Genomic DNA, 14,122 nt, shown 5'->3' on the forward strand with positions numbered 1-14,122 from the left:
TATTGTGTTTTCAAGGTAGTTGCTTTATTGGTTTTTAGTTATGATGTATTTACTGCTTGATGTGTGTATCGTAAATAGTAACATTTTTGTGCAGATGATGAAGATGAGAGATGGATACAGCAAAATGGATAAGCTTTCAAAAGGTATTGAAGCTCCGATTTCAGTACATATAGATTTACATATATCTAATTGCTACTTGCATTGTGATTATAATATAACAACACTAATTTAACTCCTTTTTTTTCTTCGTAAAAACTTAAATGCCTTCACACTAGAATTTTGCTTATATTTGACTTTGTTAACTTTGAACTTTGTATTAGTTTTTTGTAGGCTTACTACTTGTATATATTATTAAATAGTTAAGCCCAAGGGTCTTATAGTCAATGTGTTACTTTGTGAATATGCACATTGGTAGGAAACATAAATTACAATTGAGGTAAACATTCTTTAATTAGAAGATAATATTTTAACTAACAATTGTTTGTGTTTTTAAATCTTCAAATTTTAGGAATGCAACATGAATCTCAATCATTGCGGCCTCCATCTACTATGCAGGTCAGTTCGCCTGGTATGGTTCTCAACTTCACAATACTTCTTTTATATAAAAAAATGATTTTTTTATTGTGAATCCACATGTGCTTACATTTTATTAAAGTTCCTTAGTTACCAGTCAAGTATTGCTTATATCTTCAACAATTACATATCAGATGGAACACCACATAGTTGACTAATTTCATGTTATAGAACTTTTAATGACCAAAAGGATATTAACAAAGAACATTTATACTAACAGGCATAAATTATTTTTACCTATGAGTCCACATTAAATATTTTTTTTTGTTAGAACCAGACAAATTTTCTAAACAATAGTATAAATTTTACTGTTTTTTAAGAACAAGCCACATTTCAAGATTGTGTTTTGCTTTTTTTTTTTTTCTAATAATAATTATGAATCTAAATTCATTTTTAGAAGCTTTATAGGTGTTCCCATTAAGGGTTTTTTCTGTTACTATTTTGACCTCTTATACGCAGATTTGGGTGACCCGCTGTAGGCAATATGACTTTTGCATGTATGCTTCTTAATCCATGCTCTTGCTGTATTTGTTACGATGGTTGGTCCTTCGCGAGTCGGAATTCACTAGCCATTATGCCAACAGTTAAAGATATCAGATCAAATGACACTGGTCGCCTTTGAGTTAATTTAATCAGGCCGAATGACTTGAAGAGGTCAACATGCGGGCAATGCAATATAGTTTTATTTCAGTTTTTCCTAATTACTAGAATTAAAGTTTTCCTTTAACTCTATGTAATTCGCATAACCGAATCAGCGAGATCATAGTGAAGTTACTTACATTGACTTAGCGTTTCAACATTGCTGTTTTATCAAGCGTTTACGCCTCCGCAGCAACGCGCGGGTCAAAAATCTTGTATATATTTAAAAGGCAAATGGAAGTTGTCTCACATAAATCACTCACTATTATCCGTTTCACAAAGAAATATAGAAAGAGAGAAAATACAACGACCGCCACCAGGAAGCAACACAACACCGGTTTTGGTTAACAGTTGAAACTTTTGCGGCATTGACAGTTGAAACTTTTGCGGCATTGACAGTTGAAACTACTATAAATTTGTATTGTACATTAACCATTTTGGTTAATGTACAGCCAGATGAATGATTAATTTGTTTAGACGTTTAGGCAAATCATTGTATACTTAGACCCCCGCGAAGCGCGGAGTCGTTTACTAGTTCATATATAATCTACATGTCTGACGTCTATACTCTATAGCTGTTCCGACTATAGGTCCAAAAACATTTTGCTCATCAAGCAAATTTAATTAAACCGTTAAGGCATCTTGCCATTTTGGTTAATTTTATATGTGTTATGTACTTTTACACAATTTAATGCACTTAATTTGTTTCATCAATTACACATGTCATAGCTTGTCAAAATATTTCATCAACATGTGCTTTGTTCCGTACTTGTTTATGTAAATACGAGATCATGAATTTAGTGTTATTATTTTGCTCTGCTAGTAAACTGTGAATGTGTAGATTGTGACCAAAGACCTAAGGTTTGCTTTCATTGCACAGGGATACGAGATGGTAATCTGTGGTTCATTTGAACTTATTGCCACCTTCTCCTTTGAACTAATCATGTTATAAACAAATTAAATGAGTCAGCTCAGCTTGAAAAAACGAACTAAAATTTGAGCTTGAGCCAGCTTGAATATTTAATATTTTTTATTTTTTTATTTTTGAATTTTGCACATATGGATAGACATTAAAAAAACCAAAAAAAGCGGGTGGGTCTTTTTGTGCCTATAAAAGTTAGTTGCTTAACTTGAGTGAGCTAAACGAGTGAAATAACCACCACTTGTGCTCGAGTGAATTTATACGAGCCAGCCCAGCTTGTCTATGTCATGTGAGCTTCGCGTTGCAACTATTTGAACAACCCTGCTTATTACGAAACTTTTGTTATTTCTAAGTTTTCAATTCATGCATAGCTCATATTTACACATATATACGAGTGTATCCTGCAGCAGTATACATATAAACTTTTAAAGACCCAATTAAAGATTAAATAAAATTATTCTAATAAACTATGCATGCGTCTCTGCTTAGAAAAACAAAATGCTAATCGTTTAAATTACTTGGATTAAACATTTTATTACAATTTAGATATTTTAGTTTCCAAATAACAAGATTAACTTTGGCAAACTTGTGTAGATACAACTCATCTCGAGCACGTGTTGCATAAATGTTTATAAAGAATACGATATAATCTGCAAATCCACGTCTCATGGCTTAAAAAGTTGACAAAAATGAATATCATATGTTGGTCTTACCTGCAGCCTCTAATTCCTGGTTAGTTAGTAATCGGGAGGTGGGAGTAAAATTCATTTTTGATGGAGGTTTGACTGCTTCAAACTCAGTTGACTCAACTGAAAAACAGTTTCCTGCTGCATCAATTGTTTTACTGATGAAATCGGACCTTGAAATGTAGTCCTTCATGGGGCAGATGAAATCAAGATGGTCCCTAGCCTAAACACAAAGAAGAGAATAAATGCTTAGCTTAACAAGTAATTAAGCAATTAATTTCAGAATAACACATCGCATAACAAGATTGCATATAGCTGGATAACGGGTCAATTCTGTTACAGGTCAAAATCAATTGGGCTGGCCAACAATCTATTTTTAGTTTTATAAATCACTAGTGTGTTAATAATGATTACAGTTGGACTACGCATTGGTTGGTTTTGGGCTCAAATCGAACCATCGACCGAATTTTCAGCTTTGAGTATAAAAACCATTCGATTTAGGCTTACACAATGGGTTCGGTTCAGTTTCGGTTTTTGCCATTTGGGCTTAAAATTTTTGGGCCAAAAAATGGTCTAAAATAATGAATTTCTGCCAAATATCTTTTTCAATTAAAATGGTTAAATAATCATTACACATTTAGACTTAAAACTTATCTGCTACACCGCTTGTTCATTTTTAAAAAATACTTAACATTCCAACAAAAAGAAAAAAAGAATCTATAAATTCAATAACAAAAGTCAGATTTTTCGGTTTCTAATACTCGGTTCGGTTTTTCGTACATGCAAACCCGAAACCGAACCAAAAATTCGGTTTTTAAAAAACATAAGAACCTATTGGTTCAGTTATTTCGGGTCAGTTATTTATAATAAAGTTCTGGTATTTCGGTTTTCTGCACAAACCTTCAGTTCACAACACCAATAGTTTAATACACTACACACACACATTATATGTATATGTGACTTTTAGCATTGCAGTCATATGGGCAGCTATAAACTAATACAAACAGATGACATAAGTTATAACTAACATACCAGTCGATATTCAGGAGCCCGTTTAGGAAGCTTAAGATAGGACATGTTACGAGTCTCATAATCCCACAAAAAAGACGTATGATGAATCCACCGGTTTTTAGTAATCGATTGTGCGTTGCCACCAAACTTCCGTAGACCAAACACATAATCTACAAAAACAATTAAAGAAACACCATGCTCTAAAATAAAAGAAACTAACTAACCAAATTATGACTCAAATCTTCATACCATTCTCGCGAAGTCTGAAATCAGCAATCCCTTGAAACACTTGACTGTATAACAAACTGCTCCAAGACATAATAGGCCGAGGATACGGTTGTACATCCGGCACATCATCCTTGTTACATATAAACGAAACAAATATCGTCCCGACGTCAACTATTACGGTCCCACCGCCAGTAAATCTTCGTATGACGGGAACATTATCTTCTAAAACAGGTTTGATTTCAACAAGTTCAGCAGGTTTCCTAATAACAGGCTGATGTCAAACAATAAGGTAACTGTTAGTTATTAGAGTCATGGTTAGTTGAGAGTGTTACCCGGAAACACCCATGACTATGTTGGGTTTATCTGTCCCGTCATTAATGATGCACCAGTTGTCTGATGAGGTCCGAAGAAGACACTCTTCAATCTCCAGTTGTTGCAGGATTGGAACTCCTTTCATTCTGAGAACATTCATTAATGGAAGCCGAGCGCGTGCAACGTGTTGTGTAGCCATTTTAAGCGAGTTTTCATGAACTGATTACACTTTTTCTTCTGGTTTTTTTGTTAATTTGAGATTGTAGTAATCATTTCCGGGTGCAAGGAACTGCAAAACAGGCATAAAAAACATTAACAGGTAAGAAGAATCGGTTGCTTGACAAATTAAACAATTTAGCAAAATTCATAGATTCCACTTAAGGGTGAGCAAACGGGTCTTACCCGACCCGGACCCGATTAATGGCACCTGGGGAACCGACCCTACTGTGATATAACTGATGGGTTCGGGTGGGTCGTATGCTCACCCGTAGATTCTTCCAGTATATGTTAAGGTCTGCAAGTGTTGCATATTGTTGAAGTGGTCATATACCAAAATCATTAAGCAGATATGAATGAACAATCAACCAGTTAATATAACAAGAATAACATTACAAGTAATGAGAAATCGTCCAGTAAGTGAAAATAATGAAACCTAATTAACATAAAAATAATTAGAAGGATTAGAGAGAGATCTAACATTAACATTGGTCCACTGCTGGAGAAGCTAAAACGATACGGTTCAGTTGTGGCAGGTGAAAACCGCCGCCAAAATTGACCGAGTGTGAGCCGGCTAGATTTGACTGGTTGTTTGTGTGGGAGAGGTTGGACTCTTAATTGTTAACGATTTTGATTGACATTCATGTATGGAAAAAATCTGTATTCTTTAGTTTTAGGAAATTTACGAGATATTTTTATAACTTTGATTATTATTTATCAAGTTTCGATGTGCCTTGTAATTGAAAACCATGCTGTCGTAGTAATTTTACTAGAAACCGCAGGTAAAAATAAAATAAAATAAAATAAACCGGGTTCTAATCTTTACCTGGCGGAGGCAGCGATTAGAAGGCGTTGTCGGGGTCACCTAGCGGCAAGATTGAATTTCCGGCATGTTTTTCCGGCGAATCTCACAGGTTTTTCCGGCGACGGTCATGAATTTCCGGCGAGAATAACATCCCCGTCCCTTTCCCCCAACATGTTTAAAACCATGTGTGATATAAAATATTATTATTTTCTTCACATCTCGGCGACAAGTAAACCCCGCCCCCGCCCCAAATCGCCCACATATCGCCGGGGGGCGGTGTTTGCGCCCTTCCTCGCCCCATTTCGCCCCCAACCCACGCCCACTACACATGGCCTTATCTAGTTTATCAAACATGACTCACTTCCATGAGAATATTCACATGGTGCCCAGTCACCACTCATCACTCAGCTGTCATGAAGTTCTAATGAATGTGAGTCATGTGTGGCTCACTCCCTTCATGTCACGATGTATAATAATACATACATACATACATACATACTCTTATATCATACATACATACATACTCTTATATCAAACGTGTTGTTTGTTATCATAATTGTTGTGATTGATGGGCATACAAGGACCATCCACGAGAAGTGGCACTAACATGAAATGAGAGGCAAAGGACGACTCACTTTTCACGGTGGGAATCCGGGATCACAAACAGCCATGAACATGGGAAAGAAGAGACTGACTGGAGCTGTGAAGAACCTAGGCCTTCCACCGGTTATAGATGCTCTAAATGGCATCATATGCATGACTGTCAGTGATTTGATCACCTTAAGACAACCAATTATGATTTAATTCATAAGTCAACAACTTGGATATATTGATGAAATCAAAACTACTTAATTGATTAAGGTGGGCTTGGGAGTTGGGTCGGTTCACAACAATAACAATCGTGTATATGTTTTTTTTTTTTTTTTTTTAATCACCAAAAAGATTGCATTACAAGAACAAATCAAAGACTCCCAATGTTTTGTTACAAACCATAAAAAAAATAATTTAGTGACATGTTGATTAATCGTCCCCAGGTGCAGTAGTCGAAGATGGGGACACGCCATCAGTTTGATTGATCAGCTTAAACCCTAGTTTTCTTATAAGTTCATCAGCAATCAACTCATTAGCACGATCCGATGGATGGTATTCGTCCCAAAATAGATATTTACTTCGGTCTTTACATAATCTTGACGCCGGTATACATGTCAAAGCAGGTCTAATCTTTCCAAACGAGCAACAAGGCGAATCAGCATTGTTGAACCCTACAACCATGCCATTTCAAAACGCAAACACAATTAGCGACAGTTAAATCCTAGAAGCACCCGTCAAGAAAATTAACAAGAAGCTTACCATATTTACTCGGATTGGTAATAACATTATTAACTACATCATATGCATCCCCAAATTTATAACTCGCATTCGGAAGCTTTGCTGACAAATCATCCATGAGTTTAGCGGTCGCTTTGTTGAAGTTTAGAGCAAGCGTATTTGTTTTTTCTTGACACTCGCCCGAACTACTCAACACCCTTTGAAGAGGGATGCAACCCATCGGACCTAACCCAAAAACCATCAACTGTCTCGCCCCCATTCCATGCAATACCTACAAAAAAAGGTCCTTTAGCGACGACAAGTAGTCACAAATCTTTAGTCAATGAAGGAGTCATCATTTACCGTAAGTTGGGCACCAAGAGTTTCCATCAAGTAGTCAATGTAGGAATCATCATTATACGTCCAAGAATCAGAGTAAACGGGCATCAAGTAGTTGTTAATAAAATCGTTGCTACCTAACGCGACAACATACTTAGCGCCCTGAAAGAATTCAGTCGATGCTTCGTTGCCAATTTTGTCGCGGATCAAAGTTTGAACCCCGTTGAATAACTCGATTTGCTTGTACATTGAAAATCTTTGAATCTGTAGAAATTTGACCACCCTTTAACCATATGTTTCAACTATAATGTACGACTCATGAAGATACGAACATTGAGTTAATTTGGACTTACAAATAAACCGCCAGTTTCGTTCAAGATCCCACCACCTCCGGATGCGAAATTCACTCCATTGGCGAGAATTACATCTTCGGATAACGAGGGGTCGAGGAAAGCTGGTGGTCGAGGAAGCCCTATCTTATCACCTACAATAAAGACATGCATGCGGTTATATATTAAGCTCTTTGACTTTCACGTATCACAACAAATTAAAGAACTTTCACTGACAGACAAATTCGTTATTTTTTCCCTAGTGAAACACACCGAACATGAAAATATATAACTTGATTTGAGATAGTGAAGTACATCGTGGAAATCACCACACTGGACATTTTCAACACGGGCATTTACAATTATGAGAGTTTACATAATTGAAAAGAAAATGAGTGTTGGAACCTTTTTTTTCAATAATCGCAAACAATTGTGTGTATATATTATGCTCGTTTAGACTCAAGAGCCCGCTTAAGTTTAATAGTGAAGCTCGGGTTTGGGCTCATTTATTGAACGAGCTTGTTTATAAGCTCGAGCTCAAAGTTCGACTTGAATCGAGTGTTTATTAACAAGCTGATCTCGAGTAGCTTACCAACGGCTCTATATGTTTACACCCGTACAAAACAAACTTTATCACACATGATTAATGATTCTGTAACCTAAAACAAAGGCTGTAAATTGGGTTACTGATGGATAGATAACATCATCTTATTTTGTTACATTACCTAACTAAAGTTTAGAATGAAATTACTGTCCTATGACTTGTCTACCTTTAGCGACTGAAATAACATCATCACTTTCACGTACCTATAATATCCGCGACAGTTCGGCCATTGGTGAACCTGCCATTTGGCAGTCCGTTATCAAAGTCAATCCCGTACCAAGGTTGTGCTGCCTGAGCAAAACTCTTGGAAAGCCGATTGTTGTTTCCGTTATCAGATAACGAGTCTCCAAATATGAACTGCACAATCTTGCAATCGTACCCGTCGATCAAACCTGAAAATACCGACGTTAAAACCACCACCATTGTCACAATTAACTTCATTTTTTTGTATTAAGATTTTCTTCTTGTTAATATCATGCAGAAATGAGGGTTTTTATACATGAAAATCATTTAGAAAGCGTGTACGCAAGTCTTTGACTAGGGAGAAGTTGTGCTAGCTACTTTTATTTTAAAAAGGTTATTTCTTGTTATTACCGATTATACTAAAGTACCCTTTAATTAAATATTAATTAACGGTAGTTTGTGGTTAAAAAGTTTAATTTATAAAAAAAGGAGGTTTTTATTATCTTGAACAAATGAAAAAGGTCCCTTGGTCTATTTTAATATTTCAGAATCCCTAGCCGGTTTAAAACGCACATCTATGAAACTAAAACTATGGGCGAGATCCGATACAAATAAATTAACATACTAAACATACAAATAACTAAAGTAATTACAGTTTTGAACCAGAGTAATTATGTTATAAAAAAATAATGTAATAATAATTACTCTAGTTCAAAAATTATAGTTTAATAATAATTACTCTTGTGTTAAAATAATTACTTTCTAACGAAAAAAATCAATTTGTATTTGATCTAAACCAATTAAAACTAAACATAGATTAATAGCACAATTATGATAAGTGTACCAATTAGTGGTGTCATTGTGCCCGGTTAGTAGGTAGAGTTGTTTAATTCTTACATGACATATATTTTTATTCGTGTAATAAACATCAAATCTAATAGACACACATTTAAAATTGTGTAATCTAAACATGATTGTCTAACAAATTTATCTAGCTGCGTAATGTTTAATTTTTATTTATTTATTTATTAATTTTAAGTTTGTTGATGATAGAACGAGGTTTTTCTTTTTTATGTGGGGTGAAAGTGCATGGCGTTTGATAAGCTAACTGTAACTACTGCAACGACTTTGATATTTTCATAGTTGGCGTTATGTTGCTTGCCAATATATTTTTATGGGTGTTCACCAACTTCATGATTTGGTGGAATTAAATTTTATGTGATGTTAAGAAGTATATTCATTTTTCGTATTATTTTCCTTTATTCTTTTATGTCAAATATTTCATCATTAGATTGGCTGTTCACAAGTCGAGCCACAGTGGTTTCGAACTCGAGCTTGAAACTAAACAAGGTAGCTTAGCTAGGCTCTATCTCGGTTTTAAAGTTAAACGAGCCTAAGATCAAGCCAACGAGCCGAGTCATAACCCGACCCGAGCTAAGGTCGATTTTGGCTCGGTTACAAAAATGATCTAACTCAACTCAGGTTGTTTTAAATAAAGTTTTTTTAGGTAAATTTATTAGAGCTTTTATTTAGCGAGCCACAAGCTTTTTTAACAGCCCAAGATTGCATACACTTAAGAGCATGCTCAACCCATCCCCTAAAGGCCTAAATATTTGTAAAAGGTTTGTAAATTATAGAATACAGTCAAAAATGGTTATGAGTAAAGGAGAGAGAAAAATTAGTTATTTTTGTAAATTTTGAAAAACTTGTTTGCCCTCATTTTTTTTAACATTTGTTTAAACTGGTTGTGATCAGATGAGAAACTATAATGATAAAGATATAAAAATGTATTATTTAATAAAAAGTAAGAGATAAATATAATGTTTTTAGTTTAATTATAGAAAGAGTGCGAGACGGGTTGAGAATGCTCTAGCTCTCAACTCGTAGCCCCCTGATCACTAGTTATTAATGTTGCATTGGTTAAGTTATAATTTTCTTTATCCCGCAAAAAGTGTTTTAATTTCCATTAAAACCACATCAAACTAATTTTTACCATGTTGACTCTTATGGTATTGTTTTACGTAACTCGTTTTAGATGTCAAAATTACTTTGTTCACCTAGCCAATGTTGACTCCTATGGTAACACTCGAACGATATAAACTTCAAACCGGCCACTTGAAATGGCCAACACGATTCGATCTAGACAGTCTAATCAATTTCTAATGGTCTATAAAGGCCCTTATAAATAGTTAGAAATGTATATTACATCCTTAAATCAAATTATAAAACTTAACATAAATGTCAAAACTTACTAATATCATGTTGGTTCGTGAGTTTTATGATTTTCTTTGTCCCGTGAAAGTTTTTCTGTTTTCATTTTTACCACATCAAGTAAACGGAATTATTTTTACAATGCAGACTCTCATGGTATTGTTTTTAAGTGATTTGGTTTAGATGTCAAGATCACTTTGTCCACTCAGCTGTTGACTCTTATGGTAACATTCGAACCTTATAAATTTCAAACCTCGATTTACACGACCTAACCAATTTCTAACTGCTAATGGAAAGCCATGATATAAATTGATAGAAATGTAGTTTACATGTTAGTGATTTTAGTGTAATTAGGGATTAACTTATTGATTAAGTTAATTGTAATATGAATCTAAATAAGTCGGGTGCGGGATGTAAGCTTATTTGATCATATTATAATTTATAGTTATATTGGTACTTAATTAGGGGTGAAACCCCTAAGTCATGGGGGTTTCAAAGGGGGCAATGCCTCCTTGGCGGGGGTCCGGAGGCAGCGCCCTTGGTAGCACGGTTCAAGGGGCAACGCCCCCGGCTGAGTCCAAGAGTCGAACTGCTAAGTCAACTTGAAAATTTTCATTTTGGACTTATATTGATTCATTAAAATCGTATTAGAAATTAATTTAATTAATTTTTGTTATCAATTTTAATGAAACAAAAGGAGCGTCCATTTAATGTTTTGAATTTCAAAACATTAACCATTTATGATAACTGCAGAGCAGTTATAACCCAACCTAATATCACCCATCTTGATCATATGAAAGATATCTCTGGTTTATCATAACATACACAAATTCATACTTGATTCTTGCTTTCAAATCTAAGTTTCATCCGGTCAAAATATTTGGGATTCACAAATAATTTTAATATGATAGTGTTTACACAACTCTCAGATATCCAAAGATTTGCAAAAATTCCCCAACATTACATCCTTAAATCAAGTTTAGAAACTTAATATAAATGTCAAAACTTATTTGGATAGATTAGGTAGAATTTCTTTAATATTCTAAATTTTGAAGTGAAAAAAGAAACTAGGGTTGGAAACGGTTGATCCGTGGTGGGGCAGGTTGGAAGATGGAGACGAGGGCGCAAACTAGAAGATAGAGATGTTGCAATAAATAAGGTTTTTTAGACATTTTGATATATAAGTAACTAATAAAATATTTTGTTTCATTTAAGTCACTTAACTTTTAAAATTATTCTAATCTTAGATATTTTACCTGAGTGACTGATTATTTAGGTTTTTACAAAGTATTTTAGCTGAATATCATGTTATTTAGATTTTTTCAAATTAATAAAAGAAATAAGATAAATCATAAAGACACGATTCATACTACGGTTTTAACATCTATTAGAGTGGAAGGGGCACTCATGGGTATTACCCATGCGTCGATCAATCACGCACTGCCATCTCATTTCTACCCTCTTGTACCCATAAATCACAATATCACTGGCGACACCTACCCACAAATACCCTAAAACATTTATATGTAATAATAATAATTAACACACATTTATGTTTTCCAACATTCATATATTCTTCCTGGCAAATGTTTGCCATGAATTGCAATTTGGCAATCTACCCACATGGGTCGGGGTGGGTTTGCTTTGTGGGTTGGAACCCATGAAGCTTACCCTTACATGTGCCCCTTCCCCTCTTATCTAAACCCTATCATACTTGTGGGGGCGTTCCTTAAATACAAAATTGGAATACGCGATGATTTGGATACACATGCCGAGTTTGTTGTTAGACAGGCTGTGTTGATAGCAGAATTAGGAAAAAATGCTAAGCATGTGCCGAGAATCAACAAGTCTTCATTCTAGGGCTGTGTGAACTGTTCGCCGCTCGTTCATCGCGAGCTCGAAAATTGCTCGAAAAATACTCGTTCGATTTTGGCTCGGTTTGGAGTGAGGCTTTCGGCTCGGTTCGATTTAAAACCAAGCCAAGCACGAGCAAAGCCTTGCTGGTTTCGTTTCGTTCGTTTTTCTCGAATTATTTTTTATTTATTAGTTTTATATATAAATTATATGTGTGTGTATATATATATAAGTATATTTTTTTTAAGTTTTGTAAATTTCTCTCTTTTGTGTTGACTTCAAAGTTTAAATTTAAACTCTAGGCGCTTGTTTTATATATGTTTTGTTGTTAACTTTGAGTTTAAGACATTTTAAAGCTGGAAGTTTAGACGGTTTAGAGTTAAAAGTCTTAAATTAATGATATTTTGAAGTTTTATAAATCTAAAACTGAAAACTTTGTATAAAATCAATCCGAACCAAGCCGCTCGGTTTCAAACCAAACCAAGTTCAAGCATCAAAATATCGCTCGTTTCTTTAAATTCAACTCGCTCGGTTCGGCTCACTTTCAAACCAAACCGAGTATGAGCAAGCCTGCGTTCGGTTCGGCTCGGTTCGTGAACAACTTTACTTCATTCCTTTTGCTTTTGATATATTTGGGTCCCTTGCCATTTAAAAATGGGTGGCGGCGTAGCTTGCTGCCCGCTTACCTGCCTCTCTATCGTAATTAAATTATTTTGTTCAATATATAAAAGACTAGCCTTTTATTCTCTCAATACACAATATTTTGGTTTATTTGGGATAACGGATCTTAGTTGATCTCAGTTACAGACTTATACATACGTTATCAAAAAGTTTACAGACTTAGGGGACCCGGGACACCGCGTGAAGAAGAGCCATCACGCGTGATGGCACCCTCAACACCGCCACCGGTGGTGTATCACGCGCGTGATGGCTCTGTTGAGTGATGGCCATCACTTGCATGATGGTGTGTTTTTCGAGGAAGATGACTGTTGAGAAGAGGGGAAGTAGCCGTTGGGAGGGGGTGGGGGTAGGGGGGTTTAAATAAAAAAAACCAATATAAACCAAAACCATAACATAAACCAAATCCAACTCAAAACCAAATTCAACTCAAAAACACTCTCAAACTTCCCCTTCATTCACAACAAAAAAAAATATGGCATTTCCGAAACACTAGATGCCCTTAGACACCGATAGCTCTTCGTCTTCGGACGATGACATTCTCGAATGGTTCCCGTTGCTATATAAAGAACTTGAAGGCCGAGCCGTCCAAAGAAAAAAGTGGTGGAGCGTGATCGTATACATGCCCACGACGTGCTAATGAACGACTATTTTGTGGAGGAGCCGAAATACAACGACGAGACGTTTAGGGAACGCTTTTGTTTGCCGAATTCTTTATTTTTAAAGATTGTAGCCGACGTCGAAGCAAACGAAGAATGGTTTCAAGAATCTTACGACGCGAGAGGCAAACGAAGTTTTACGGCGCTTCAAAAATGCACATCCGCTATTCGTCAACTAGCGACAGGTAACCCACCCGACCAATTCGATGAATACTTACAAATGTCCGAGAGAACTTCACGTGAATGTCTACAATTCTTTTGTAACGCGATTACAAAATTGTATGCCAAAGAGTTTCTACGAAAACCAACAAGACAAGACATTACACGTCTTTACGCCGCACACGAGACTAGATGGCATTTTCTAGGGATGCTCGGTAGCATCAATTGTACACATATCGAATGGAGGAATTGTCCACGGGATTTGCGAGGGGCGTATGTTAGGGGTGATATCAAACGAACGACCATCTCACTAGAAGCGGTTGCGCCAAATGATTTATGGATTTGGCATTCTTATTTTGGTGTTCCCGGCTCAAACAACAACATCACTGTTCTGTACACATCACCG

At 35.6% G+C, this 14,122-nt stretch overlaps 2 protein-coding genes across 3 annotated transcripts; both read right to left on the bottom strand.

Moving 5' to 3' along the window:
• Positions 1-2,813: 2,813 nt before the first annotated feature.
• LOC143529906 (uncharacterized) lies at positions 2,814-5,153 on the bottom strand. 2 transcript variants are annotated; one of them, XM_077025588.1, is made up of 5 exons: positions 5,075-5,153; positions 4,392-4,660; positions 4,081-4,319; positions 3,853-4,001; positions 2,814-3,043 (listed from the first exon to the last, which is right to left on the bottom strand). In XM_077025588.1, exons 2-5 carry the CDS (start codon positions 4,568-4,570, stop codon positions 2,831-2,833), a joined length of 780 nt encoding a protein of 259 aa, XP_076881703.1. In that variant the 5' UTR covers positions 4,571-4,660; positions 5,075-5,153; the 3' UTR covers positions 2,814-2,830. The 2 variants fall into 2 exon arrangements, with proteins under 2 accessions (XP_076881703.1, XP_076881704.1); XM_077025589.1 differs by lacking the exon at positions 5,075-5,153 and having other exon boundaries at positions 4,392-4,735.
• A 1,240-nt stretch (positions 5,154-6,393) lies between these two features.
• On the bottom strand, positions 6,394-8,442 carry LOC143529907 (GDSL esterase/lipase At1g74460-like). Its single transcript, XM_077025590.1, has 5 exons — positions 8,176-8,442; positions 7,393-7,523; positions 7,064-7,303; positions 6,743-6,992; positions 6,394-6,654 (listed from the first exon to the last, which is right to left on the bottom strand). Exons 1-5 carry the CDS (start codon positions 8,411-8,413, stop codon positions 6,413-6,415), a joined length of 1,101 nt encoding a protein of 366 aa, XP_076881705.1. The 5' UTR covers positions 8,414-8,442; the 3' UTR covers positions 6,394-6,412.
• Between the last annotated feature and the right edge of the window lie 5,680 nt (positions 8,443-14,122).

Source organism: Bidens hawaiensis, unplaced genomic scaffold, assembly GCF_021521415.1.
Source record: "Bidens hawaiensis isolate Kalapana, Puna unplaced genomic scaffold, B.hawaiensis_p1.1 tig00008762_1, whole genome shotgun sequence".
NCBI lineage: Eukaryota > Viridiplantae > Streptophyta > Magnoliopsida > Asterales > Asteraceae > Bidens > Bidens hawaiensis.

Bases quoted from the DNA above. Each gene is read 5' to 3' on its own strand.
- LOC143529906 (XM_077025588.1), bottom strand. From the start codon at position 4,570: ATGGCTACACAACACGTTGCACGCGCTCGGCTTCCATTAATGAATGTT. The intron at 4,320-4,391 runs GTAACACTCTCA...GCCTGTTATTAG, and splicing joins ATAGTCATGGGTGTTTCCGG to GAAACCTGCTGAACTTGTTG. The intron at 3,044-3,852 runs GTATGTTAGTTA...CTTTGTGTTTAG, and splicing joins GGGCTCCTGAATATCGACTG to GCTAGGGACCATCTTGATTT.
- LOC143529907 (XM_077025590.1), bottom strand. From the start codon at position 8,413: ATGAAGTTAATTGTGACAATGGTGGTGGTTTTAACGTCGGTATTTTCA. The intron at 7,524-8,175 runs GTACGTGAAAGT...TCTTTATTGTAG, and splicing joins AACTGTCGCGGATATTATAG to GTGATAAGATAGGGCTTCCT. The intron at 6,993-7,063 runs GTAAATGATGAC...CTTTTTTTGTAG, and splicing joins CTCTTGGTGCCCAACTTACG to GTATTGCATGGAATGGGGGC.